At 49.2% G+C, this 27,022-nt stretch overlaps 1 protein-coding gene across 3 annotated transcripts; it reads left to right on the top strand.

The window, feature by feature from the left end:
* On the top strand, positions 1-26,941 carry SLC24A1 (solute carrier family 24 member 1). 3 transcript variants are annotated; one of them, XM_033107060.1, is made up of 9 exons: positions 1-1,896; positions 11,882-11,935; positions 13,299-13,407; positions 17,109-17,195; positions 18,630-18,721; positions 22,167-22,640; positions 23,339-23,428; positions 24,308-24,474; positions 25,429-26,941. In XM_033107060.1, exons 1-9 carry the CDS (start codon positions 1-3, stop codon positions 25,676-25,678), a joined length of 3,219 nt encoding a protein of 1,072 aa, XP_032962951.1. In that variant the 3' UTR covers positions 25,679-26,941. The 3 variants fall into 3 exon arrangements, with proteins under 3 accessions (XP_032962951.1, XP_032962952.1, XP_032962953.1); XM_033107061.1 differs by lacking the exon at positions 11,882-11,935; XM_033107062.1 differs by lacking the exon at positions 23,339-23,428.
* The last annotated feature ends 81 nt before the right edge of the window (positions 26,942-27,022 follow it).

Here is a 27,022-nt window from a genome sequence, read left to right as displayed (position 1 = left end):
ATGGGGAAATGGGACAGGATGGGGGTGCAGGAAAGGCGGTCAGTCCGGCTCAAACGGCTTCGCTGGAGTCGCTTCCTCTTCCTACTGGGCATGTTGGTCATTGGTTCCACCTATCAGCACCTGAGGAGCCCCCAGGGCCTCCCCTCACTCTGGGCAGCAGTCTCTTCCCAACACCCTGTAAAACTGGCCAGTCGGGACCTTCCCAACGAGGAGATGATGATGGTGAGCAGTGACCCTCCAAAAGCGAGCCCTGAAGTGGAGGGTGAGACCTTGGCGCCCCAAACCACAGTGGGCAGGGATGAAGCAATGCGCAGCATAACGATGAAGAACATCCCCAATTCACCCAGAACAACAGCCAACCTCTCTCCAACAATACCTCAAAATAACTATAGCCCAACAGCAGCAGGCACAGAAAGAGTGAAGGAAAATATCCCAACCACAGCTAGTGGAGTACTGAATCACTACATCCCAACTTCAAGCAGATCAATGATAGAGAATTATACCCCAACAACATCCAGGGGAGAAACGAAGAGCTACCATCCAACTCAAGCCAGGGGAAAGGTGAAGAAATTCACCCCCTCCCCACTTGGTAGCATAGTAAACAGTTATGTCCCAGCCACACTCTTGACACTGATAAGGAGCCATGGGATCACCCCCAGAACAACAGTGAGAGATAGTGAAACTATGGCAACCTACAAAATATTGGAGACCAACCCCTCCAAGGGAATAGTGGAAGAAACCACCCCAACTACTCTCAAGGAAATAATTGATAACACCCCAACTTTCCCGATAAATGATGCAGAAACAAACATCGTGACTTCTCCAAGTAGGGTGGAAAAGAACACCCTGACTACACCCAGAAGAGTGGACAATAACAGCTCCACCAACCCCTGGGGGTTCGTGGGAAAGAACAACCTGACTACTCCCCAGGGAACAGTCCTGGAGCCCACTGCCGCTGTCTCTAAGGGGCAAGTGACGATTAGCACCATGGCAGGCAGCAGCCCAGCAGAAACCAAAGCTTCTGCTGCTGCCTGGAAGGTTAGAAACCCCTCATCCAGAACGAGTGCACCAACCCCTGGAATATTCTTCGCCACCTTTTGGGAGCTGGCGAAGAAACCACCCCCAGCCCCCAGCACCTCAGCAGCCCCCAACGTCAGGGTAAATCCGACCACCCAGGTCCGCCAGTGTGTGGCTGTGGAGCCAGCCCCCGCTGTGCCCACCACCCCCACCCCTCGCCCGACGACGGCCCTGCTCCCAGAGGCGCCCAGCCCCAGTCCCTCAGCACTGCCCCCCAGCTGGCCGGACCACCACCCCAAGGCAGAGTACCCCCCAGACCTGTTCAGCGTGGAGGAGCGGCGGCAGGGCTGGGTGGTCCTGCACGTCTTTGGCATGATGTACGTGTTTGTGGCCTTGGCCATCGTGTGTGACGAGTACTTTGTCCCAGCCCTGGGTGTCATCACAGACAAGCTGCAGATCTCTGAGGATGTGGCAGGAGCCACATTCATGGCCGCCGGAGGCTCTGCCCCGGAGCTCTTCACCTCCCTCATCGGCGTCTTCATCTCCCACAGCAACGTGGGCATCGGCACCATTGTGGGCTCTGCTGTGTTCAACGTCCTCTTTGTCATCGGCACCTGTGCCCTCTTCTCCCGGGAGATCCTCAGCCTCACCTGGTGGCCCTTGTTCCGCGACGTCTCCTTCTACATCGTTGACCTGCTGCTGCTCATCCTCTTCTTCCTGGACAGCCTTGTCCTCTGGTGGGAGAGCCTGCTGCTGCTGCTGGCCTATGCCTTGTATGTGCTCACCATGAAGTGGAACAAGAAGCTCGAGCTCTGGCTGAAGGAGCAGCTCAGCAGGAGGCCGGTGGCCAAGGTCATGGCTCTGGGGGATCTCACCCAGGTAAGGCCAGGCCAGCTGAGGCTTCTCTCGCTCCTCGGGGGAAACGGGGAAGGGAACGCAGGGACTGAAGAGTGGAAAGTGCTGGGTCAGACCTCAAGAGATGGGTGCTCTGGTTCCCTTGCTCTCCATTCAGCATTTAGAGTTCTATACTGTGTCAGGTACCACACTGGGGCCTTTCCAAGCGTGACCTTGGTTTATCTCCCAGTCACCCTGTACCATGGTTATTCTTATGATCCACCATTGGCAGGGGAAGAAGCTGAGGCCTAATGAAATTAAACCATCTTTTCAATGTCACACAGCAAATAGGTGGTAGAGCCAGGATTTGAACTCAAGTTGGTCTGACTTGGTCTTGGCAGTGACATTTGAGCTGGGCTTTGGAAAATGTCCAAGAAGATATCAGGCAGGGAAAAAATGATAATCTCTTCCATGTGCGTGGTGTTTAGGCTTTCTCTAGCACCCTCATCTCATTTAATCTTATTTGTTCACATTCCATACTTGGAGGGTCTGGTGGCTTAGTTGGGGTCTGAGAAGCGGGCAGGCATTTTTTGGGTTTTGTTATATTTTTAAAATGTTGGAGAAGATGGGAGCTCCACTTACCCAGACAAATCAGCCCTGGGCGCAGAGCCCTGTCTCTGCTCTGACTGGAGACCAGATACCAGGAGCTCTAACCCTTGGGCTTTCTCCTGGCCCCAAAATTCCTTCCCAAGAAATTCTCTGTCCCCAGGTGGGACCCTCCTCCTAAATTTATTGCATGATTCAATAACCTGGAAGATTGAATTGGGGAAGTAATCTCTGAAAATTCATCTCAAAGTTGTTTGTTCCTTGAGATTCCAAAGTGAGGGCCCCCTCGGGAACACCGCCCCCATTTCTCTCCTGCTCCTGAAGGTTGAGTTTGGGCAAAGTTTCGTTCATAGCCTGCCTGTCTCAGGTCTCAGAGAAGCCCCTGGAGCAAGCAGAATTTTGCGTGCAAAGAGTGGAAGGACTTAGCTACTTAATCCAGAGCAGTTTTGATGAGTGGGCAAGATGGAGAACAAACTCAGCAACATGTCTGGAAGATGTGTGATGCGAAGGAGATGAAGTGTACTTCATTTAGGAATTTTTGAGATAATGTGGTTGGAGCACGGAACTGAGAGTCAGGGAACCTGGGTTCTAATCTGATCCTGCCTTTAACTGACTCTATGACCTTGTACAGATCCTTTTTTATCTCTGGGACAAATGACAAAGTCCAGCTGATCACCAAAAGGTCCTGTTTAGTTCTAACATTCATTGGTAATGTCCTGTGTCCAATTGAGTTCAGTTCTGGCAGGCCCAGCCCAGTGGCCATTTGATCTGGTCAGCCGAGCTCTACATGCCACATTTGCAGATTACCCAAAACGGAGAAATGTGCTGCCCAGCGTGTGGCCGACCAGCAGCCACGAATTAACGAAGAACCTGAAAGGGGGAGTGGGAATTAAATAAAGACACTCACAATTATGATGATGCGGCCGGTCTCCAGTGATGCTGAAGCACCGAGTTTATTTTTTACCACCGTTTATATACCCTAAGAATACGTGCAGTTTTAACAGTCAGCAGATAAAGGAATGTATTACATCACAGAAAGTTATCTTTTACCTAAAACACAGAAAAGCAGAAACTACTAAACAAACCTCAATGCTATTATCTCATCAAGAGCAAATTTATAACTTTTACATACAGATACAAAATCCTTGAAACTTTTCCCAAGTCATTATCTCATGACAAAGCCCACCAATTATCCTGCTAGTCTTCAGTCCTCAGTGTCCGAGAACCGGTCACTCCCACCTACTTTCTCAGCAGCTCGCAAGCACCCTCCAGGAACAGGCAGAGATAATGCCTTAGAAGCTGAAACAAGTTAATCATAAACTGAGCCAGTCTGCAAGGCTTTTAGAATAACAAGAAATCATGGCTCCCCACACCACCGTAAAACAGCCAGCAGGTACCAGAGCTGGAATCCAGTATCCTAACTCCCCATTCAGCACTATTTCCCACCAGACTACCGCTCCAGAAGCCAGAGCCTTAAAAAAGTAAGGGGGGCTCAGCGTGTTACATTACTTCCTGTGAAGAAATGGGGCTCCTTCCTAATGTTCTCAGGCAGCTCGACGAGGGTGGCCATGAAGCCTGGTATTCTCCTCTGAGAAAAGCATCTACTGCCTGGTAGACATCAGGCAGCGGTTTTCAAAATGCCTCTGATTTGCCTCCCAATCCTTCATAGGCATTCTGTTTTTACTTAAACTCTACAAATTCTGGATTTCCATTTCATCAGAGCCAGACCATCAAAGCAAAGCTTGCCAAGGAAGTGAAGTGTAATCATGATTTCAAAAGAGAATTTATAATCTACTTAACAGACTCTTCAAGGGCTTTCGTAGCAGCTCTTTGGCAACCAGTGAGAGTGGGGCTTATTACAACTCTGTTCTTAGCTATTTGTTGGAAGAGATCCAGGATGATTTTTAATTAACAACATTATTTTTTAAAAGCAGGTTGAATTTCCTGGCTATACTTGAAAGCAAATCTATATTTATTTCAAATGAAAAACCTATAGTTAGGACTTTCTAGCACTAACCACTGCCTGCTGAAAATTAGTCCAAGTAACTCAAGAACTGTAGCTGTTTTGAAAAGCTGTTTTGAAAATTTTTTTAAAACTATGGATTTGGAGTTTTTCCCCACGTTTTTTATAGCCAAAGAGAGAAAGAATGGCCTTTGCTTGTACTTTATGTCTGTGTTTGGCTGGCCAAGACCTATGATCGAACCGGTTAGAGGGAGATCAGTATCCTGTGCTGTGTTCCACTGACAGACTGAGGGCAAGCCATTCTGTTTTGTTTTTATTGGGGAATGTTGGGGAACAGTGTGTATCTCCAGGGCCCATCAGCTCCAAGTCATTGTCCTTCAATCTAATTGTGGAGGGTGCAGCCTAGCTCCAAGTCCAGTCATCGTTTAATTCCGGGAACCTTGTTGTTGAGAGCTCGCACTCTAACCAACTGAACCATCTGGCTGCACCAAGTCATTCTGTTTTGAATTCATAAAGCAATCCTGTAAAAATCCAATCTTTGATCCAGTAAACGGTGTTAATATTCATTTTGGCAGTTTATGCAAGAGTGTGTACTCACCTCTGTAAATTATTTTACTTTTAACTATGAAAATGAATATGCCTTGCTCTCTCTCACTTTACTGACTTATTACTTCTCCCTGACTAATGGGTCCCATCTCTGAGCATCACCTCAGGAAGGCAGGAGCCTGGGGAGACTGGGCTTATTTAATCAGCCAGGCCCCACAGGTGAGGAAGTCAGAGAGAAGTGGGGCCAGGCCATATAGGGTGGTAGGGAGCCAGGCAGGATGGTCGGGGAGGTGAGGTCAGAGCTACAGCTGCTCAGGAAGCCTAAGCAGTGGGAAGAAAAGTGGAGGGCAATTGGATTCACTCCCTCTTGGAGAGAAACAGGAGCAAGAAAGACACCATCTTCCTCTGTTGCCAGCCTGGGGTGAGGGATGGACGGGGGGTGGCTCATCATTGTCACTAAATGGGGAAACAATCTTCCTATCTCCCAAAGGGCCGAGCCCAGGGTCTCATCTCTAGCAGAAGCTCTCTAACTATTTGGTTCCGTTTCCTCAGGGAACCCTAACAATTTCGAGAGAGAAAGGAGTGGGGGAGGGAATGCATCCTGATGGAGGGCCTATTGCACACATACATTATCTCACAACTTCTCGTAAAAACCCTACAAGGAATAGATTGTTACCCTCATCTTGCAGATGAGGAAACTGAGGCTCAGAGAGGATAATTAACTCAGCCAAAGTCACACAGCTCATGAATCTGTATATTTGGGTTTGAGCCCGGGCTCCACTGCCAACTATCCTATTACCCTGGGCAAGTCAATGCAATTCAACAAATCTTTATTATTGAGCACTTAAATGAAAAGCAGTGTGGGAAATAAAAAGATTGTGTCCCTTCCAGTAGAAAGGACAGGCATAGACAAGAGTAACTATGATAAAGGAAACACCATGCAAAGTGCTACAAAGTCACTTTGCTTTTCATCCAGACCTTAGATTGCTCATCTGTAAAGTAAATGAGATGAACTAATGCAGGGGTTGGCGGACTTACTGTAAAGGGACAGAGAGTAAACATTTTAGCCTTTGCAGGCCACACAGTCTCTGTCACAACTACTCCACTCTGTTGTGTGAAAGCAGCACAGACAGTATGGAGACTAATGGGATGGCCACGTGGTGCTTTTTACTAAGAGCAACATACTCACAAGTGTTTTCCTACCCGAACAATTTGGAGACGTAAGATCAGCAGAGAATGATTCATTTTCTTACTGAATATGCACCCAACTGGTATCTGTGGAGTTTCTGAGCTGGAGGATCTTTCACTTTACTTTTTATTCTGCTCTAATAATCTAGAACCAGGATAAAAATGTGGGGGAGAATGATTCTAATCAGAATTTACCTCAGAGTATTTTCAGAAAAAAGTAAATGACATAGCAGCAGACATTGACACATACCATGTTTCCCCGAAAATAAGACCTAGCTGGACCATCAGCTCTAATGTGTCTTTTGGAGGAAAAATTAATATAAGACCTGGTCTTATTTTACTATAATATAAGACCTGATATAATATAATACCCAGTCTTATATTAATTTTTGCTCCAAAAGATGCATTAGAGCTGATTGTCCGGCTAGGTCTTATTATCGGGGAAATACGATAGTAACTATTTTAGAGACTTTTGACACAGCCTGAATAAAAATTAAATCCTAACATATTTTAGCTAACATTGTCAAACTGACATGTGTTGATTGGTTTAAGGAACTACCCCAATAAGGAAATGGTAAGTGTTTGTATAGTTACCAACACAGTCTAACGTAGCTTGCTCTGAAACTTGCTCTGAGTTTGGAGCTCTCATTGTATTTGTTCTGGCCAGAAATGATACCTGTCTGACACGCCTTGACCACGTGTACTCACAGAAAGCCAACAAACAGCAAAACTAAGGCGTTAGCCTTGCTGAACGGAAAGCCTTACCTGTTTTGAAGGACGATGGGCCCATCTTTAGAGAGACTTACGAGCTTAGCCAGGAAGCACCAGTCATTTGCATGAGACACAGATTGGCAAGACAGTCCTTTGGGGTGCCAGTGATGAGAAGGGAAGCAAGGCAGAGAACGAGTCGGGTCTGGGCCCCTTGGAAAACCCTGTACCCACATTCTACCCCCAAAGTACTTCAGAATGTGAAACTGGAGGAAAACTGCCACTGTTTCCTAAATGCCTTTGGGGCTGCTTGCTTCCTGGTGGGATTGTTTATTAAACCAACCAACAGCGCCCGCAAGCAGGCAAACCTGGTGTCCCCTTAGGTTTCTTGACAGGTTGACATTTACTGTACTGCCAGCTGCCTGCTGTGGAGACAGGGAGGGTGTGGATAGCCACCAGGGCCCCTCCTGCCTCTGCCCTCCCCCCCACCCCAATTTAGTCTGTGCTCTCCAACAGCCCATCCTAGCCCGGCTAAGGGCTTCCCTCCTTTAACTCTTCGAATAATAGTCAGCTTCCCCCCAGTTGTCAGGAAAAGATGGTAAGAACAGAATTGTCAACTTAAAGGCTTTCTTTTGTAAAATTTTCTTAAGCTTTTAGTGTTCCCCTGCTAGTGGGTGCTAGTAGATGCCAAAGTGAATGCATAGGAAACAAACAAATATTCACAGAAAAACTCAAACATCTGATCATGCCTGGTCCAATATCTTGTTTTCATGGGAGCATGTATGCTTATAGTTGAGATTTTACATGCATCCATGCAACACGGTGTATTTTCTCCTAGTGTATATGATAGGATTAAGTATGAAATTAGATATTCATGGTATTCTACAAGGAACAGCATGATTTCTAGATGCTCTCCCACCCGTATAAATTGGAAACATAAATCCAACAGAAAATTTTTTAATGTGGATGAGTGGACATATGGATGATAAACAAGTAAAATAAATTAAGAAGATAATTTCAGAGTGTGACAAGTGCCATGAAGGAAATAAACAGTGCATGTGATGGGGAGTGAGTGGGGGTAGCGGCCCCCTTTCGTGAGGGAGAGGAAGGGAGGCCTCTTGGAAGAGGAGAAGTCCAAGTCGAGATCTGCAGAATGAGAGGGGAAACACCCCATGTTCTATGGGGAAGAATTCCAAAGAGGAATCAGCATTTGCAAAATCTCAGAGTGGGGAAAGAGCTCTGTGTGTTGGAGGAGAGAATGGGGCCAGTGTGGTTGGTGAGTAAGGGGAGAGTGGTACAGGGCATGCTGGGAAGAGGGTGGGAGCTGCTGCATGCAGGGCGCTGTGAGCAGACACGGAGTTTGGATTGTATTTGAAGCTCCATAGGGAATGTTGTAAGGAGGAGCCATGTGTAAAAGGTAGCTTCCTAACTGCTGTGCAGAGAGTAAATTGTAGGTGTAAAAGGGTGCAGGCAGGAGTCCAGTTAGGAGGCTGTTGTGGGCATCCAGTATATACATATATATTTATATTATAAATAATTATATATAATATACATATGTATGTGTATGTGTGTCATACGTATGAAATGAGCTAGTGCTCTGAATTGAGATGTGCTGTAAGTATAAAATACACACTGGGTTTCAAAGGCTTAGGATGAAAAAATGTAAAATATCTCATTAATGTTTTAAAAATGTATTGAATTATAGTTTTTATACATTAGGTTAAATAGTGTACGTTATTAAAATTAATTTTACCTGTTTCTCTTACTTTTAAAAAATGTGGCTACTAAAAAATTAAAATTATGTGTATGGCTCACATTCTATTCCTGTTGGACAGGGCTGGACTGGAGGTGAGCAGGAGGCTGGTGTGTGTTCAGCCAAAGACTCTGGGCTCCCCCCTGAGGACAGTGGGCCCCCAGGGTGCAGGGGAAGGACATGACGTGCTTTGCTCAGAAAATCACTGGCTGAGGGGTGGAGAATGAACCAGAAGAGGTCAGAAGTCAGGAGGCCGTTGCAGGAGTGTGGGCAGGAGAGTGGAGAGATGAAGCCAAATTTGAGGGTTTTCAGGAACCCGGTCTGGCAGCTGATTGGACGTTGGCTGTGAGGAGAGGAAAGGATTCGGGAAGCCTGTTGGGTTTCTAGCCTGGACAGGTGAGGGGATCAGCATGCAAGTCTGTGCTCAGTGAGGGCTGCAGTGAAGAAGCGCCCTGCTGGAGTGTAACTGGGTGAAGGCAGGACTCAGAGCAGGGATTCAGGAAATATCTGTGGAGCGAGTATGTTTTAAAAAATCACAGACTGAAATGTGTGGTTCTGGAACTATGTCATGGATGGTCTAGAAGGGGAGAGGCCGATGATTAACTGCTCCATCAGTGGGACACAGAAACTGGAACTCGAGGACAAGCCCGCTGAAGGGCTGCCTTGTAGGCCTCCCCAGGTCTCCGGGAGCAGTTCCCGTTGCCCCTTCTCAGCTAGATGCATCACAGCTGCCCGGGGCTGGGCTGGCATGAAGACATCCTCTTCAGGTTCCTTAGCCCCTTGGCTAGTTTTCACAGGCAGAAAGCCGAGGTGGGGTGATGAGGTGGAGGAAAGAGGAGGGATAATGTGTGGTGTGAGAGGCAGATGTGGGAATGTGTTTGTCGGAAGGGCCTGTTCTGAGAGCACCTACTTTCTGGTACTGCTACCCAGAAATAGACCCATCACCGACACTCTAATGCAGACAAACATTCATGTCCATTTACCTCAATAATTTGAAAAGAGCCACCAGAGAACATAGATTGGACCTCATTTTCTTGGTATGCTTGAGAAATGTGATTTAGTAAAAAAAAAAAAAAAAAAAAAACCCCAACAAAACAAACCTTGAATGGAGATTAGGAGATCGGGGTTGTCATTATCTTTGTAAAGGTGGGCAAGTCATAGACTTTCTACATCTCCGTTTTTGCACCTGTCAAAATAGCAATAATAATACTAGTTTTGTTTATTTCATGGAGTTGAGGTTAGAAGATACAGATGTGTGCAATAAACAGTGATCCCACAGAGAAGTTATTTTGATTTGAATAAATGTGAATGGCAGAGAAATCATTAGCCGTGTGCATCATGGGATGAAAGTGAGTTTCTCCTGCCCCTCTGCGGACAGAACCAGCCATCCCAAAGGGTAGCCTGGCCCCTCATCGTTCTTTGCTTCCAAAAAGACCTCACTGGATGAGGGTTGGTCATGATAAATAGGGAGATGGGTGATCCAGTGGGGTTCAGCGTTATAGATTCCAGTATCCCAGTAAGTTTACAGGTTCATCATGAAAGAGTTAGGGAAGTTGTTCAGAAAATCCACAGTGCCCCCCTTCATATTCAGATTGGTTATTTCTGCTCTGTTTCATTCATTTGTATATTTATTTGTTCCTTTCTCCTTCCTTCCTTCCTTCCTTCTTTCTTTCCTTCCTTCCTTCCTTCAGTCATCCATTCATTTATTCATTCATTCGGCGTGTATCTGAGCATTCAAACCTCCCCATCCTTCACAACTTACCCAAATTCTATATACTTCTGGAAGCCTTCCTTGTCCATCCCAGCACAGCACCTTAATCTATGCCCCTCCATTCTTAAAACACATTCTACTTTGTCATGTGTTTGTATTATCATTGGTCTCAATTCTTTTCCGGACATAAAATCCATGTCCTAAATGTCTTTGTATCCTTACAGCACCAGCACAGAGCCATGTAAACAAACAGGTGCTCAGGCAGGAAGAACTGAGTGAATGAACAAAGTGGGTGAATGGAAGGGTGGGTAGCCCTGGATCAGGCAGTATTTTCTATATTTTCTGAGCCGAACAGAGAAGGGAGTATAGCAATTCCGGTTCTAATCCTGGCCACGGAGGTTGGTGTGGTGGAGAAGGCAATGGGAAGGTGAAGACAGTGGCTGGGGGGTGGGGACAGCCATTAATGACCCTGTTACTTGGAGACAGCCCTGGAGGACAGCTGGGAGTATCTCTGCATTCAGTTCACCTTTACTGAGCACCTACTGTGTACAAGACACTATGCAACAGGTTAGTAGAACAGACATGACTGTATCACACATTCATCGCATGGCAAAAAATGGAGTCTAGCTGGGTAGACAACTCATGTATGTGAAAAGTTACATAATGGCTTTTTAAAAAAGTTTGAATAGTATTTATTACAAGGCAGTAAATACAAAGCGGCAAGCTGGTGGTCCAGACAGGAAGTACAGGGGCTCATCTTGGATTTTCTACAGCTGTCCCAGTTCCCAGCTGGCTGCCCTATAACTTCCCCATGCACTTACTTGATTACAGAGCCAGATTTGGGTATCACAAAATGTGCTCACTGTTGTTAGACCACTTTCAAAAAGAGATGTATCATAGTAAGTTGAAATGAGGGTGGGGCGGAAGGGGCCATTTGGGAAAACTTGATATAAAATTTCACCCTGAATTTTCTGAAAATTTGCTAGCCACCGAGGGATGGAGAAGACATTTTGGGCACTTGGAAAAGGCATGAACAAGGGAATCAGAGTTGGAAGAGATTCGGTATATTTAGAAGGCAGTCCGTTCATTTAACAAATATTTATCAAACCCTTGCTAAGTTCCTGGCGGTGTTTTTGTGCTGGACACACAACATAGTGAATGAACTAGGCAGTTTGCCTTCAAGATGCTAGTGGGGCAGTCGGTTTATTTGCATGTTTGCTAACATACAAATAACATACAAATAAATCCGGGAAAGTGCTATGAAGGAAAAGGACAGAAGTCTATAAAAGAGAATGAGCCAGGCGCCCTATGACGGCTGAGCGTTCCAAGGTGGGGGAAGAGGATGGCACATCTGAGGGGCTAAGAGCCAGCTGGTGTCCCTGGGCCATAGTGAGTGGACACAATTGGCTGGGAATAACGTGTGCCGGCTGTGGAAGGCCAGCTCTCTGGGTGTGTCTCTGTGTGCCAAGCTGAGGGCTCCCTGGAAAGAAAGGGAAGCAGGGGCAAAGAATGAGGGTGTCGCCAAACACCTTGTGATTCCTGTCCCTGTTTGCAGCCAGGTGATGGGTCTGTTGCGGTGGATGAGCTACAGGATGACGAGAAGCTGAAGGTGGGTGCCATGTGCAGTCTGCCGAGTGAGGACACTGCGGGGTCTCAGATGACATCCACAGACGCAGGGCACTGGGGCCCTGGGCCGGGGATCTTGGGCTGGGAGCTGCTGGGAGTGCTGCCGGGGTGAGCCAGGGAGGGAGCGGGCTCATTTGCCAGAGGGACCCTCACCTTCAGGTGGCCTTGGAGGAGGTGTCGTTTGGGAGATAAGCCTAGAATGTCACTGCTCGCTCTGCCACTAGCTTACTGTGTGGGCTTGGGCCTTACGTGCTGCATCTGTGAAATGACCAGATGAAGTCAAGTCCACCTTTCCAGTCCCGGCATGCTGTGATTGATCTAAAAGCCTACTACCTACCTGTCGCTTTGGAGTGCGCAGAACTAAGAGAACCACAGGAGGGGCCCGAGGGGCAGGGGAGTCGGAGGTTTCTGAACAACTGTGTCTTAGCTGCCTTTGGCCCATGGGGTATTTGGGGAGAAGTATGGGGACCTCAGAGACGAGGGGCGGGGCCTGGATGAAACCTCCCCCATCCAAAGAAAATCCCCCGGCCTGTTGTAAGTACTGTGTTACCACAGCCACTAGGTGGCAGAAGAGTTTAGAGCCAGAGGGATGGGGAAGGCGGAAGGTGGGGATGGAGGGAATGAGGGAGGGTTTGTCTGTCATTGGAAGTTCCATTGTAAATCCGATAATGTCTCTGTCTGTGTAATTATGAATCAGTGTGTGTCACATGTGTGTGTGCATCTCCAAATGTGTGTACGTGTGTGCCTGTGAAGGTCTCTGGAGCACGTGGGTAGAAATGAAAGATCTGGACTGGGAATCAGACGAGCTGGGCGCTAGTCATGACTTTCCTTTGACACCCTGCGTGCCCTTGGACGAGCCACCTGGCCTCGTTGCGTTTGCATGTCCTTTTCTGTAGAAGGATCACAGCCTCTTCTCTCTGGGAGCGGCCATGGTAGAGCACCGGCATGCTGGGGGACTGCAGAGGCTGTACCGCGTGCAGTGGGTCTGACTGTGTGTCGTGTGGGTGAGTGTGTGTTTCCAGGCGGGTGTGCTGGGGGGACGGACACACCTTTGGTCATGTGTTATCCTTCGCACACATTGTCTGCTGCTCCAAGGTCTTGCTGAGACCTCGGGGAGTTATTCAGTATGTAGACGTAGTCAGTCATGGAGTCGTTGAGCGGAGGATGAGAAAGAAAGTAGTGTCACTCTCTTGGTTGAGGTGAAGGGAGTGAGGCGGCCAGGATAAGTCTCCGCGCTTCGGCCCTGATCTCCAGGGGAGGGAGGCAGGGTTAGTCAGGCCGTCGGCGGCTCCTGCCCCGGCTTGGGCCGGGGCCCACTGAGGTCAGTGCCGCTCTCTCCTGCTCAGCTCCCGGCCGTGCTGACCCGAGGGAGGAGCTCGGCCTCTCTGCACAACAGCACTGTCCGCAGCACCGTTTACCGGCTCCTGCTTCACAGCCTGCACCCCATGGGGGAAGGTAAGCAAGGCCTCCCCAGACCTGCTGCTCTCCCTGTCCCCTCCTTCCCTCCTGCAGCAGGGCAACTGGGAGGCAGGGGCTGGGGTGAGGGTGGAGCGGGAAGAGAGAGTTAGCAGCGAGAGTGAGAGTGGTCGGTACAGTCAGTGACGGGATAGAGACCAAGACACGGAACTGACCAGGAGGCGCCCGTGGAGCGAACGTCCTTGGGTATCCACGTCCCGCCACCCCCTGCCTCTGTGGCCCTCCCTGTAACATGAAGGGGTTCACCTGCAGTTGGTGCGGCCATGAGTGCCGTGTGCCCTGCACTGGGCTGTTTTGGGGCTGCCCTTGTGATGTCCCTGCAGAGCCCACCACCCCAGTTTGAGCCCCGTGTCCCACTGACTCCAGCCAGGCAGCTGGGCTCAGGCTGACTGGCCAGGGCCGCTTCTGGGGCACCTCCTGTCGGGCCTCATAGCCGGAAGCTCATGGCACCCCCCTTTGCTCTGTATTTAACTCTGTCCTAGGAAGCCTGCTGACCCCTCTCCCCAGCCGGGGATCCCAAAGGACATCCTGGGAGCTGCCAGGACCACTTCTGGGGGTGGTGAGGACCCAAAGTACAGTGGGGGCTGATGTCTGACTTGACAAATGATGGGGGCAACTGATATTTTCATCATCCATGTTACCGAGTCCTGCCTTCTAGTCCCCTTCCCCAGAGAGCTGCCCCTAACATGATTCTCAGGCCCTCAAAAGGCCCCCCTCAGGTGTGCGCCTGCTCTCCTTGAGCCCCTCCTTCTCTGGGGCTCTGCTGCAGAACTGAGAGCCGGCGGAAGGCCCATCAAGGGCAGGTTGGCCTTTGGGCCGAAGCTAAGGGGGTCGGGGTTGCAGTTGGGCAGGAAGGCTGAGGACTGAGCTGAACATGAAACCAGAGACAGATTCCTGGGCCCCAGGGACCATCCTGACTGACCTTTCTGGCTCAGGGACAAAGTTTGGGGGCTTAGAATTTCCTCAGGCCCTGAACTTTCTTCTTCAGACACAATGTTGGGTTGTTGGCTGTTTAAAACAAGTATATTGTATTGTGAAAAGCAGGGTCAATGACAAGGTGATCAAACCTTCTTTGGAAAACCGTCCAGGTGAGCCTTGGCAGACACTGAGAGAGGCCACTCCCAAGTGTCAGCTCCGGGGAAACAGTAGCCTGGGCTTTTGAGAGCAGAGGACGCAGCACCTGGCAGCCTGTGCCTGGTCAGTGCTGGCAGCGGACCCGGCCTGGGCATCATGAAGAAGCTGTATCTGTGGGTGACGCCTGGCCACTCCTGTGGGATCACCGACTCTGGCAAAGCCCTTTAGATAAAGACGTCTCATCAGTGGGATCGCAGGGCCGCTTGCCTGGGCCACTGCCACCAACAGCTGCCAGCTGGCCTCCTTGTACTAACAGGATTATGTGACGTTTGGGCCAGGCTGAGGTCAGAGGAGATTGATACTAAGGAGATGATCCCCTGTGCTGAGAGCTGAGGGGCCGGGTGAGAAAACAAGCTGTGGTGGAGCCAGGGACCGGCATCCCGAGGAAGACACGGTCCATCGTGGGCATGTGTGGCGGGCATGGAACGGCCTCACTGTGAGTGACTGCTGACATGCTCGGGGTGCAGTCCTGCTCAGAGAAGCGGACCCCGATTCCATCCAGGAGGGACTGGGGCTGTGATGAAGGCCTTTGTCCCCAAGACTTTCCAGATACATGTTTGTATTTCCATATGCTGTTTCCAAACGGCTGTCCAGATGTTTCCACTCTTTCCACGTGTTCCGATTCTTCCACAGAGCCAATCTGTGGTGTAAACTCTCACCCCGAGAAGGGGCTTTACCTTTCCAGGATCCCATGCCTCTTCTGGTGATTTCATGTGTGTGTATGTGATGGAGAGACAGAGACAGAGAGAAACAGAGAGAGAGGTCCTGACCTGCTTTCCTCAGGATCATGGGAAATGAGAGGTTAGGGTGTGTGACGAGGGATGAAAAGGAAAGAGGGGAACTTGGTTTTCTTTTCAGCCCCTCTGGCCAACAGTCAGCAGATACTGTCAGCCCCAGGACTGGAAGCAGGGCAGCCCTTCTTTGATAATAGCTACATGCTGCTCAACAGAAAACTGCAGTGCTTGATCAAGTCCAAGGGCGCTGGACTTGTCTGGATGAAGGAGGCAGTGGATGCAAAGGACCAGAGGCGGCTGAACCAGCTCAGAGTTTAGGAGACAGGTGGAGAGGAGGAAATTCCAGACCTGTTTATGTTTCCTGCCCTTCCTGGACCCCGGCAGAGTTGGATCCACCCAGGTTCCCCGATTGCACCTGGATTATGGACTAGAGGATCCCCAGGGTCCCTCTGTAACCCAAACCCCCTGGAATGTGGGGCCTCAGCACTGCAGTCTGGGTGGGACAGCTGCTCTCAACTACTGTTGTCAGTGCATCATGGTCGTCACAGCGAAAACTGACATAGTGCTTTCCAGGTGCCGGCATTGTTTCAAGCACATTCACGTATGGATTCATTTATTCCTTCAACAAGTCTAAGGTTTTGCAGATGAAAAACCTGAGGTACGGAGAGGTTAAGGAATCACCCAGCTAGGCCCGTGCCTAGCAAGCGGCAGAACTGGGATTCAAATGCAGGCTGTGTGGTTCCAGGGTCTGAACTAAGGGAATATTTAATTGCAGCAATGGAAGCCTTTTCATTTAGTTTGTCTCATGGACCCCACATCACTGCTCTGAGTATACCATGGTGTTGCCTTTTTAGAGAGGGGACACTGATGCTTAGAGAGGGGTATGGGCTTCTCAAGGTCACTCAGTGCTCGCAGGGCAGAGCCAGCCTGGACTCTAGAATAGACTCCATGGCACCACTTTGTTGTATCACATGTGCCGTGGTCCTCACCCCTCCCAGACTACATGGCTGTGAACCCCTGTACCTCAGTTTCTGAGCCTCCCACCTGAAATTGCACACGTAAAGCACTTTGCATTTGTCTGGAACATAGTCACGTTGAAAGAGAGTTGCCTTCCCGTTTTTCTTGCCGAGAAATCAGGCAGCAGCATTGTGTGCATGGTGCCCTGAGCTCCGGCCAAGTGTGTGCGCAGGGATCTGGGAGGAGGTCCTGCTCGGGTCCCAGTGTCTGTAGTCAGAAAGGGTGTGGCGGGGAGCTTGGTGGCAGCTATTTCCCCTTTCCCACTGGAGAGGAAAGGCTCATGCTCATGGCCTAGAGTTATAGCAAAGCTTCTAGTAGATTCATAGAAAGTACACTGCTAAGGACCTTGCCGGTAATTCAGCCCACGGGTGTCAAAAACACCTCCCTGCCGTTATTTCTCCATTCTCTGCCCACTGCAGACATCCCTGATCAATCACGGCATTCTCCCACCAAGCCTGGATGAGAATTCTGCTCAGTTCAGCACTCTAGCGGTCATCACGTGAGATCACAAAGGAAATAAATATTTGTTGTCCCCAAAAGTACCCATGTTATTTGAAATAGGCCTAGAGAGGGGAGGTGACTTGCCCAAGATCCCAGCCAGTTAGTGACAGTGCAGGGAGTTGGGGACAAAAGTTTGGGAACTAGGCACTGCGAAGAAGCCTAGTTGGGCGGGAATCCAGACAGCGCAACTCCCAGGGCCAGCCTCTCCCCACCTGCTTCAGCTGCTCTAACCAGCCGGCTGACGGGCGTGGGGAGGATATGTGGTCCCACATGTGTTTCCTTTCTCATTCGCAGTACACTCCTCCAAGAACGAGGAGGAGGAAAGCTTGAATCAGGAGGGCAAAGCCAACCCTCAGGCCAAAGCAGAGAGCAAACCAGAAGGTGAGAGGATGGCGAGACCAGTGGGTTTTCTCCTGCCACCTTCCTCCTTCCTGTTGGCCAGGGACTGAGGCCGCCTCTTGGGCTGTCTTAGCCAATCGGCTGAAGTGACAGTCCGGTGCTGCCTGCGCTCCAGCAGCCCCCTTCCCGAGGCCAGTGCTGGACAGCTCCCTCTGCACTCTCCTTAGATGGGGTCGGCAGTCGTTGAACACCCACTTTTTTCTGCTAAATCTCAGCCCAAATTAGACTCTATTTCTTCTTCCCGCCACTTCTACAAAAGAGCAGTTGTGCTGGGGTTTGTTCTGAGACCAGCAACCCCAGTGAATGAAGGCTACCAGGAGTATGGTGACACAGAAGTCCAGTATCTGTGTGGCAGCTGGGACAGGGACAGTGTGACAGCTGCTGCCCTGTGGGCTCCGTACAGCACACCAGGCCTGCCTGATGTACTCAGCAATCCTTGGAAGGAGGTAGAGCAGCAGTCATTGTTCTGTAGACAAGGGAGGCTCAGAGAGGTCCAGTGACTTGCCTAAAGCCACACCGCCAAGAAATGAGAGAGCCTGTAGCTAAACCCAGCTCTGCAGACTTTCCAAGGCCTCCTAGCTGCTGCCTTTGAAATCATCAGGATCCTCTCCATGCAGTTGGTAGGGGGCAAGGTCAGACCCTACGGCCTGGGGCTTTGTCCTCTCTCTGCTCCAGATGCCCAAGCTGTTCCTTGGCCACTGTCATGCAGGGGATCCTGCCGACTTCGCCATGTGTCGTGCGGGGCGGCCTGGGGTGTCTCAGCTCCCGCTCCCCACATAAGAATGCAGGAAATGGTAAGGCCAAAAAGGAACACCCACGGAGCCATAGGTAGGGGAGTCATTCCTATATTCTCGCTGGCGGCTGGGTTGGAGAAACAAGAAACAGGAGCCACACAATTCTCAACCCTCACTGCGCCGCTTGCAGGCTCAGCCACCATCTTCTTGCTAGCCCCCCCTTTTCCTGCTAGCCTAGCCACGGCAGTTATATTCATGGCTAATGGCTCACTGGTTACAGCTGACCGCCAACTAGCCACAGCTGATGGCCATTTGATCACAGTCGATGGCCATTTACTACCTGAGCCAGCACCTTTCTTTGTGAGGCCGAGAGCCTGGAAACTGCTTTTTGGGGCTCTGTCCCCACAGCCACACTGACCTGGACAGAAATGTCTGTGAATACAGGGGGAGCAAAGATGGCCACTTCCCAGCTGTCCTCTTTTCTGTAATATCTCTGTGGACAGGGCAATAACAGTTCACATCATATCATGTTACTTTTCCTATCAACAAGCAATGCCCCAGACAAATCTTCTGAGACCCTCAAGTGGAAAGTCCAGTAGCCCTGCAGCCACTCGCACCAGTCTCTGCCAGCTGCCGTCAAACCTGGCACTTTTCTGACCTCTCCCATGTTTATCCTTTAAAGAGGAAGAGCCAGCCAAACTCCCTGCGGCCACGGTCACAGCAGCCCCTGCTCCAGACGTCCAGGGGGATCAGGAGGAGGACCCTGGCGGTCAGGTAGGCACAAGCCTCTCCCTGGTGGAGGAGACTGAGGCCCAGAAATGCTGACCAAAATGCTTCCTTCCTGAGGTTCATTCTCAGGGGTAAGCACTGCCCTTTCTCTGAAGATCAAATACATCATGGGGCCGGTTAATTCACTGTAACACCCTAGTATGAGGGACCTAATATCCATGAGAAGGTGTTGCCGGTTAGCACATGCTGTGGAAACTTAAGGAATAACTGTTAGGGGCTCTGTCAGCAACAGTGAGACCAGTCAGCTCGAAATGCAGGGGGGAGGATGGCGGGGTAAAGGCCTTGGAACCTTCCAAGGCGTCTCAGCCTTGGCTGTCGGGCTTCGCGAGTCCTGACGCCACTGTCTTCACAGCGTCACAGCCTCTTCTTCCACCATGCTCCAGCCAAACAGGACTTCTTGTCTCCATGCTTTTCCACCTCCTGGCCTAGGCCCACAGGGTTTCCTCCACAGAGAATGCCTCTCCCCTCCATACATCCTAATCCCCTCCAGGCTCATGCAATGCCTCCTGTGCCCTGAGGCTTCCCTGACCGCCCCCGCCCCAATGACCCGGTACATTGTCCCTCTCTCAGGGCTCTTATCACTGCCTTCCCTGCTCTGTTTGTGAGTCTCTCTAGTTCCTCTGTTGGGTGGTTAGGTTCCTGAGGGCAGGATCCAAGTCTGAATCGTCCGTCTTCCCCCCAGAGAGAAACGCAGGGCCTGGCACACGGCTGGGCTCAGTAAGTTGAGTGACTACAGTAAATAAGCATTCGGTTAGCAAGTTCCAGCACTGTTTGTTTGTTCTTCTTATTTACCCAGAAGCACTCAATTATACCTCATCCTTAAACAGCCATTTTGGGTTCAGTGTCTAAGACATCTTCGTGGTATCGTGAGTATCCTGACTGGCCCATTGCAGGCAGCTCAGATGAAAGGGATTGAGGGTGCGGAGGTGTCTCCTGGAATCCCAGGGCAGGAAGTGGAGCTGGACCTAGGCCGGTGACGGCATCTGTGACCCCAGTGGCGTGTCACGCCCGCTCTCCCTCACACCCCCTTCTCTGTGTGCAGGTCTGTCGCTTGGCGTCTCCTGGGCCTGGCTCCATTTGCTTCCTTCTGAGCACACCCAGCCCTAAACCACGACCCAGCCCTCCAGGCCAAAGGGGGCTTAACAGTGACTGGCTCCCCGTCACAAAAGAGAATCCTCTCAAACCAGGGCATGGAGCGGGCATCCAGCCTGTGTTCAGTCAGCTGTGGCAGGGAAAGGTGGGGTACTTTGACTCCAACACGGAAGAAGGAACTATTGGGTGACACTTTTCGGAGAAGAGGGTGTGGGCTGGGCAGACACTCCCTATTGATTGAAGTGACTTGTCGTCTCCAGGAAGCCATCTCTCCTGATGGGGCTGGGGAGGGAGGGCAGGAATTCTGTCAGACTGAAAGCTCACTTTTCGTTCCCAATTCAAAGCAAAGCTTCACAGATATTAATATTTGACTTCATCATAGGTTCTTAACCCTGGTTGCCTATTAAAATAATTTGGAAAGCTTTGAAAAATGGCCAGGCACCACCCTCAACTGACTAAGTCAAACTCTCCGGACGGGTCCTTGAGCATGGATGATTTAAAGCTTCCGGGCGATGGTTTCATATACATACGAGTTGAGAACCACCGAGCATCCCTTGGGGGTTGGCTGTGTCGTGAAATTTGTTACAGAAGATGACTCCCGGAGCACACAGCTCATTGGTTCCAGGGATTCGACCAGCGCCTCTTTATAGGTTAGCTGAGAGCCTAACCTGAGGAACCTCAGAATCAGTGGCTTTTAGAATACCTGGAGGCGACCCACGGTTCTCAAACGCTGGTCTGCAGCTGTCATCTACTGGGAGTACTTGCGAGAATGTTAGAATAGATTCCTGGCTTCAATCCCAGAGATTCTAATTCAGTTGCTCCAAGTGGGGTGAGGAAACCTGTATTTCTAACAAACTCTCCAGACTATGAGGTTTGGGAACGAGAAATCTCATTTGGGGTTGGCATCTACAAAGCAGGGTTGCTTGGTGGTTGAGAGGCCGAGAGTTGGATTATCCGTATTTAAATCTCACCTTCAAATACAAATGGTGTGGACCACGGGCAAGTTATTTAACTAGTCTGTATCCTAGTTTCTCTATCTGTCAGATGTTTTTTGTTTTTTTAAGATTTTTTTTTTAATTTTTTTTTTTTTTATTGGGGAAAGGGTACAGGACTCTATTGGGGAACAGTATGCACCTCCAGGACTGTTTTTTTCCAAGTCAAGTTGTTGTCCCTTCAATCCCAGTTGTGGAGGGTGCCGCTCAGCTTCAGGTTGCCGTCCTTCCAGTCCTAGTTGTGGAGGGCGCAGCTCAGCTCCAGGTCCAGTTGCCGTTGCTAGTTGCAGGGGACGCAGCCCATCATCCCCCACGGGAGTCGAACCGGCAACCTTGTGGTTGAGAGGACATGCTCCAACCAACTGAGCCATCCGGGAGTTCAGCGGCAGCTCAGCTCAAGGTGCCGTGTTCAATCCCAGTTGCAGGGGGCGGAGCCCACCATCCCTTGCGGGACTCGAGGAATTGAACTGGCAACCTTGTGGTTGAGAGCCCACCAGCCCATGTGGGAACTGAACTGGCAGCCTTCGGAGTCAGGAGCACGGAGCTCCAACCGCCTGAGCCACCGGGCCAGCCCTGTCAGATGGTTTTAATTCTATCTATATCATAAATTGATTCATGAAATGTAGATGCTAGCTATTATTATTATTCCACTTAACATAGTGCCTGGCACATAAAATCCTCAATAAATAGGTATCATTTTACATATAAGGTAATATAACAATTCAGGAGTTTAGTGGACTCAGCAATGTGATGTAACCATGAAAAGATACCATGCCCTATTAGGCAACCTTAATGGCAGCGTAGTATCCAAGACAACTGAGGTGATAGCCCTATTAGACTCTGTGCAGTGTTCTGTGTTCAGGTTTTGAAGCCTCCTCAGGAGACGAGTTAATTAGAATTAGTTCACCCAGAGGGGGCGGGGGCACTAGGCCATAGCATGGGAGATGACAGAAGGACCTGGGGACCTGTAATGCCGAGAAGAGCGCTGTCTCGTGGAAGAGTGATTAGCTTTGTTCCGTGTGTCTCCACAGAGGAAGCATGTACACAGTGGGAAGCCCCCGGGTATAATGTGGGCTTCTAACTCATCAGAGTTGTCAAAGACGACAGGAGCTGCTTTAGGTGATGAGTTCTCCATCGCTGGAAATAATCATACAAAGACTGGACAACCACTGGGTAGGAATGTTGTGAAGGGAACTTCGCTGAATAATTTCACTAGTTTTCTCCTCATACTCTTTTTAGATTCATTCTGAGAAGAACAACAACAACAAAAAAATAAAAGGGAGAGACTGGGAAGGAAACCAAGCAGAGCGGTTATTACACATTAATATGTTGGCTTTGGATTGCAGGAAGGACATGTGGCTGGAGGGGGGAGCACAGGAGAAATGACAGGTGAAGAGCTTGAAGCTCCTGGTGAAGGTGCAAATGGACAGCAGCTGGGAGGTGAAACCCAACTAGAAGGTGAAGGTGAAATTGAAGCAGAAAGAAAAGGAAATGATGACAGTGAAGGTGAACTCCAAGCAGAAGATGGTGAAATGAAAGGTGATGAAGGTGAAACTGAACAGCAGGAATTCAGTGCTGAAAATCCAGGTGAAGCCGAAAGTGATGAGAAAGGTACAGACGGTGAAGAGGGAAGTGATGGAGGTGATGGTGAAGATGAGGATGATGATGAGGAGGAGGACGACGAGGAGGAGGAGGAGGAAGAAAACGAGGAGCCTTTGTCCCTGGAGTGGCCTGGGACCAGGCAGAAGCAGGCCATTTACCTCTTCCTCCTACCCATTGCGTTTCCGCTGTGGCTGACTGTGCCTGATGTCCGGAGGCTGGTGAGTTGGCCCAGCCGTATCCCCGGGAGGGAGGCTGTGGGGTCTCTCTGCACTCCCACACAAGCGGGGGGGGGTGGGGGGGTGGGGGGGGTGTGGTGGTGGTGGTGGTGGTGGTGGTGGTGGTGGTGGAATTTTCAGCTCTGGAGGGGCCCATGCAGCCGTGGGCATACCGATGGGCTTGGGAGGCCCTAGCCTGTGCTTGTTTCCACCACCATAAGCAGCGTGAACCAGTCCCTCTCGACTCCTCTCGCAGTATCTTGAGTTTAATATGGGAATGAAGCCACTACACCGCCCCTCCGATATTTCACAGGGATATTGTGGAAACCAAGGGTAATAAGTGCTATTTCTACCCAGAATTTATAGGGAAAGATTGGACTAGCATACTCCACCCAAAGGCTGGAGAGGGGGAGGGCAGGGAGAGGTGGCCGAGGCCAAGCCACAACCTAGACTGGCGGGTTCTAGGGCAGGCGCACAGCTCTCCAGTTTGGCGACTGCTGAACAGCCACTGGCTGGACTCCCCTGTGGGCCACCAACCCATCCTTTCCCAGCCACCTCCGAGTCCTCAGTGGAAACAGATTTCAGCTCAAACGTCCAGATCTCTTCCAGCAGATTTCATCACTGGTTCCGGGGACCCTTCAAAAGGGCCAAAGCCCTTTTGCCCCTTCAACTTCTTTCTTTCTTTTCAAACTTTCCAATAGGAGTCTAGGAAGTTTTTCGTTGTCACTTTCCTGGGATCCATCACGTGGATAGCCATGTTCTCATACCTCATGGTGTGGTGGGCTCACCAGGTGAGTGAACAGCAGGAGCGAAAATCCTGTGTCAGCAAGTCCCGAGTACACTGTTTTCCTTCAGGGTAAATTTCTAGTACCTGGGGAATGGTGAGGATCCAGTGAATTTATAGTTTCTACATGGGTTGTAAAGGCAGCCTTTTTATTCCAGTGCCTGTAACGCTTTTCATGTGTGGCTTTTCTGTCTTCCATTGTAGCATGACATAGAGGGCCCTTCAGCATCTGCTTCCCGTCGACCATTTCTTATCAGCCTTACTCCCTGCTTTCTCTGTCACGCGACTCCCACTCCTCTCCACCTGGGGAATCGCGCACACTCCTGAGAGCAAGCTCAGTTTTACCTCCTTTCTGGCATTTAATCAGTTTTCCTGAGTGCCCATGGCTTTTCTGTTCCACCTGGAATACTGCACTTAGCACAGAGCTGTAATTGTTGTTTGCAAGCGTTTCTCCTTCACTAGGCTGAGAGTACGGTCAGTGTCGTACTGCTCAGACTTTCATTTCCAGCCTTAGTTCCTGGCACTTAGCAGGGGTCCATGGTTCTGGAAATGCTACATGAACATCTTTGGAGGGGCAGTTCTTTTACAAGTAGAGGTGTTGTAGTTGGCATGACAGTGAGAGGTGGTGTCGAAGATGGGCTTTAATTCCACGTTAGACAAGAGTGGTGTCCTTTCCTGAAGCTTGAGCAGGGGCCCTGTTCTCTCTAGGGTCCATCTCCCCAGCTGTCGGTTCCACCATCCCCTTACCTCGCGCAGGCCAAGGGAGTGTGCTGAGCTCCGTGGGAGGTGTTGGGTTTGCACAAAGTAGTATGATTGGTAATTTGAAGAGCCTCAGATTTTCCACCTGCTGTTGCCATGGTTTCTTATTATTGTTACTGTTTACCAGGTTGGTGAAACAATAGGGATTTCTGAAGAGATTATGGGTTTGACAATCCTAGCAGCAGGCACATCAATTCCTGACCTCATTACCAGTGTGATTGTCGCTCGGAAAGGCTTGGGAGACATGGCCGTGTCAAGCTCTGTGGGCAGTAACATATTTGATATCACCGTGGGGTGAGTGGCCAAGTTGCTTTCTAAGGCATATTAAGTAAGACTGGAAAATCTTGTGTTGGCTCTGTTTGTCGGTTTTCTGCTTCATTCATTTTACATGGACTAAAAGGACATTTATGTTATTACTTTCTGCAAGGCAACGAAGTATCCTCCCTTGATTTATCACAGCCAGATGGGATTAACAGAACTAAAATGCTGCCTGAAATGTAACTGACTGGAATTTACAGATGAATTGAAAAATGAAGTCCATTAAATTCCATTACCAAATACAGTCAAACGCTCTGCTCGCTGACGGCCGAGGTGGTGGAGGTGGGGTTGGAAGGAGCAGTGACTCAGTCTCACTTCCTGATGTTCCTGCTCCTTTGCATTGGGGTTCCTGCCAGCTCTACAAGCATTTTGTCTAAACAGGCAAACGCCACATTCTCCTGTACCTGTTCCCTTCCCTCTCCTCTCAGCCTGGTCAGAGCAGAGCACCTGAGCTGTTTGCATTTCCCAATCATGTCGGGACGAGGATGGTGACTTGGGTTTCGTTCATTTGAATTTATGTGTATGTCTGGGTGGGGCAGGTAAATGGGCATAGGAGAATCCTATCATGAAAGAATTTAAAGAAACGTCATCCAGAGCTGGGCCTTATCATAAAAATTCAGATGAGTCACAACCGATCTGGGTTAGTCCTACAGAAGTCATGAAGCACGAAGGAAAAACAGTCAGACGCAGAAAATTCAGTTTTAATCTAGGCTCTCCCAGTTTTTAGTTGTGAGTCCAAGGAAGTAATTTAATTTCCCTGAACCTTAGTATCCTCATCTGTGAAATGGGGCTAATATTTTCTGCTCTGTTTCATAGATTTTGTGTGTATGTGTGTAAAAATAAGTGCTTTGTACATTGTAAAATACCGTTTAAGTACATTGGATGATGATAAACATGAAAAATATTCACATTGTTTCTTCAATCTTGCAGCCTACCTGTTCCTTGGTTGCTTTTCTCTCTCATCAACGGACTACAGCCTGTTCCTGTCAGCAGCAACGGCTTGTTTTGTGCAATCGTCTTGCTTTTTCTCATGCTCCTGTTTGTGATCTCTTCAATTGCATCATGCAAATGGAGAATGAACAAGATCCTGGGCTTCACAATGTTCCTCCTTTACTTTGTATTCCTGATAATCAGTGTGATGTTAGAAGATCGAATTATATCCTGTCCTGTATCTGTCTGAGTCATTCACTCTTGCTCAAAATGGACATAGATCAGAAAACCATGTCAGAAGTTGTTGTACTTCTTGTCACTTTCATGAAACAATGAGCATGATCCAGGAGCATGAACTGAGAGGCTGAGATGCGCTGATGTGTGACATAGGGTGAAGTTGATCGTTAGGAACACCTGCAGCTCACTGTGGATTAGACTCTCACCTCTGAAGGCGGGACTTCCTCACCTGACTGATGCAGACAGCTATCACATGGAGACCAGCACAAGGACCCGAGTCTGAGGGTTTTCCACATGAGAATTGGGGGTGAGGATTGGGACACGCACAGTAGCCATAAGACAAGCTCCCCTGCTCACAGTCCCGAGCCCAGGAAGGACGTGTGGTCTGTATCTGACCCTTGTGGCCCCTGCCCCAAACACAGCCTGCAATTTGCTGTCTCTTCTTTTTCTGCTCAAAACATGAGGTTCTAGCAGGTTCGTAATCATTACTGATTCAGCTACTGGTATATTTAAGGAGCTAAGGCTACAGGAAAAAAACGAAGTATAACAGGAATCAATTATCATTAGTGAAATGTGTATCAATATTTTATAGCTTAAAAGGAGGATATTAGTTCTTGTTGCATTTCTGAAAATTGAAATTAAAATAAGTAGCCCAAGAAATTAAAATGATAAATTGCCCTTGAATTGCAAGGCATGGATATTAGGGGCTATTTACAAATACGGACTTATTAGAAAATCCAAGTCACTGCTGCCTCCATCCTGTGGTCACCCTGAGGGATCAGACCTTTAAACAGAGCTGTGCTGGCTCTGCCCCTCCAGCAGATGCTCACTCAGCAGTGACAGCTGCACCTAATGAGTGAGGAGAGAAGCCATTTTCAAGTTCAAAGTCAGTAGAGCCAAGTCTGGTTCATGAAGTAAGAGATCCAGTGGGGCACTGCTACAGTTTTGTATGTTAAACTAGATAGGATTATAAAACAAGAAGATTGATTTCTTGTGTGGCTTACAAGTGGATGTTAAGGCAATTACAAAGGAGAAATTCTAAAAATGATTAGCACGATGGCAACATCGTGTAAGAAAAAAAGGATTAGTATTTCCAAGGTAGCCCATGTAAAGGACTCTTGCGTTTTTAAAAATTATGTGGTCATTTAAACATTTCATGTGGAATTTGAAGTGCTTGTATAGTAAATACCACTGCTGGCTGTTTTTACTACCATGTTTCCCCAAAAATAAGACTGGGTCTTATACCGTATTTCCCCGAAAATAAGACCGGGTCTTATATTAATTTTTGCTCTAAAAGACGCATTAGGGGATTTCTTATTTTTTCATGTACAACAATCTACACTTATTCAAATACAGT

The sequence above is a fragment of the Rhinolophus ferrumequinum genome, chromosome 6, assembly GCF_004115265.2.
Source record: "Rhinolophus ferrumequinum isolate MPI-CBG mRhiFer1 chromosome 6, mRhiFer1_v1.p, whole genome shotgun sequence".
NCBI classification, from domain to species: Eukaryota; Metazoa; Chordata; class Mammalia; order Chiroptera; family Rhinolophidae; genus Rhinolophus; species Rhinolophus ferrumequinum.
Note: the sequence above shows the minus strand (reverse complement) of the source record. Positions and strands in the feature narration are given on the sequence as shown.

What these genes read in the sequence shown, in the direction of transcription:
- SLC24A1 (XM_033107060.1), top strand. Translation starts at nt 1, where the DNA reads ATGGGGAAATGGGACAGGATGGGGGTGCAGGAAAGGCGGTCAGTCCGG. An exon ending in CCTGCACCCCATGGGGGAAG is followed by an intron (nt 13,408 to 17,108) that starts GTAAGCAAGGCC and finishes TCTCATTCGCAG; the next exon opens with TACACTCCTCCAAGAACGAG. An exon ending in TGGTGTGGTGGGCTCACCAG is followed by an intron (nt 23,429 to 24,307) that starts GTGAGTGAACAG and finishes ACTGTTTACCAG; the next exon opens with GTTGGTGAAACAATAGGGAT.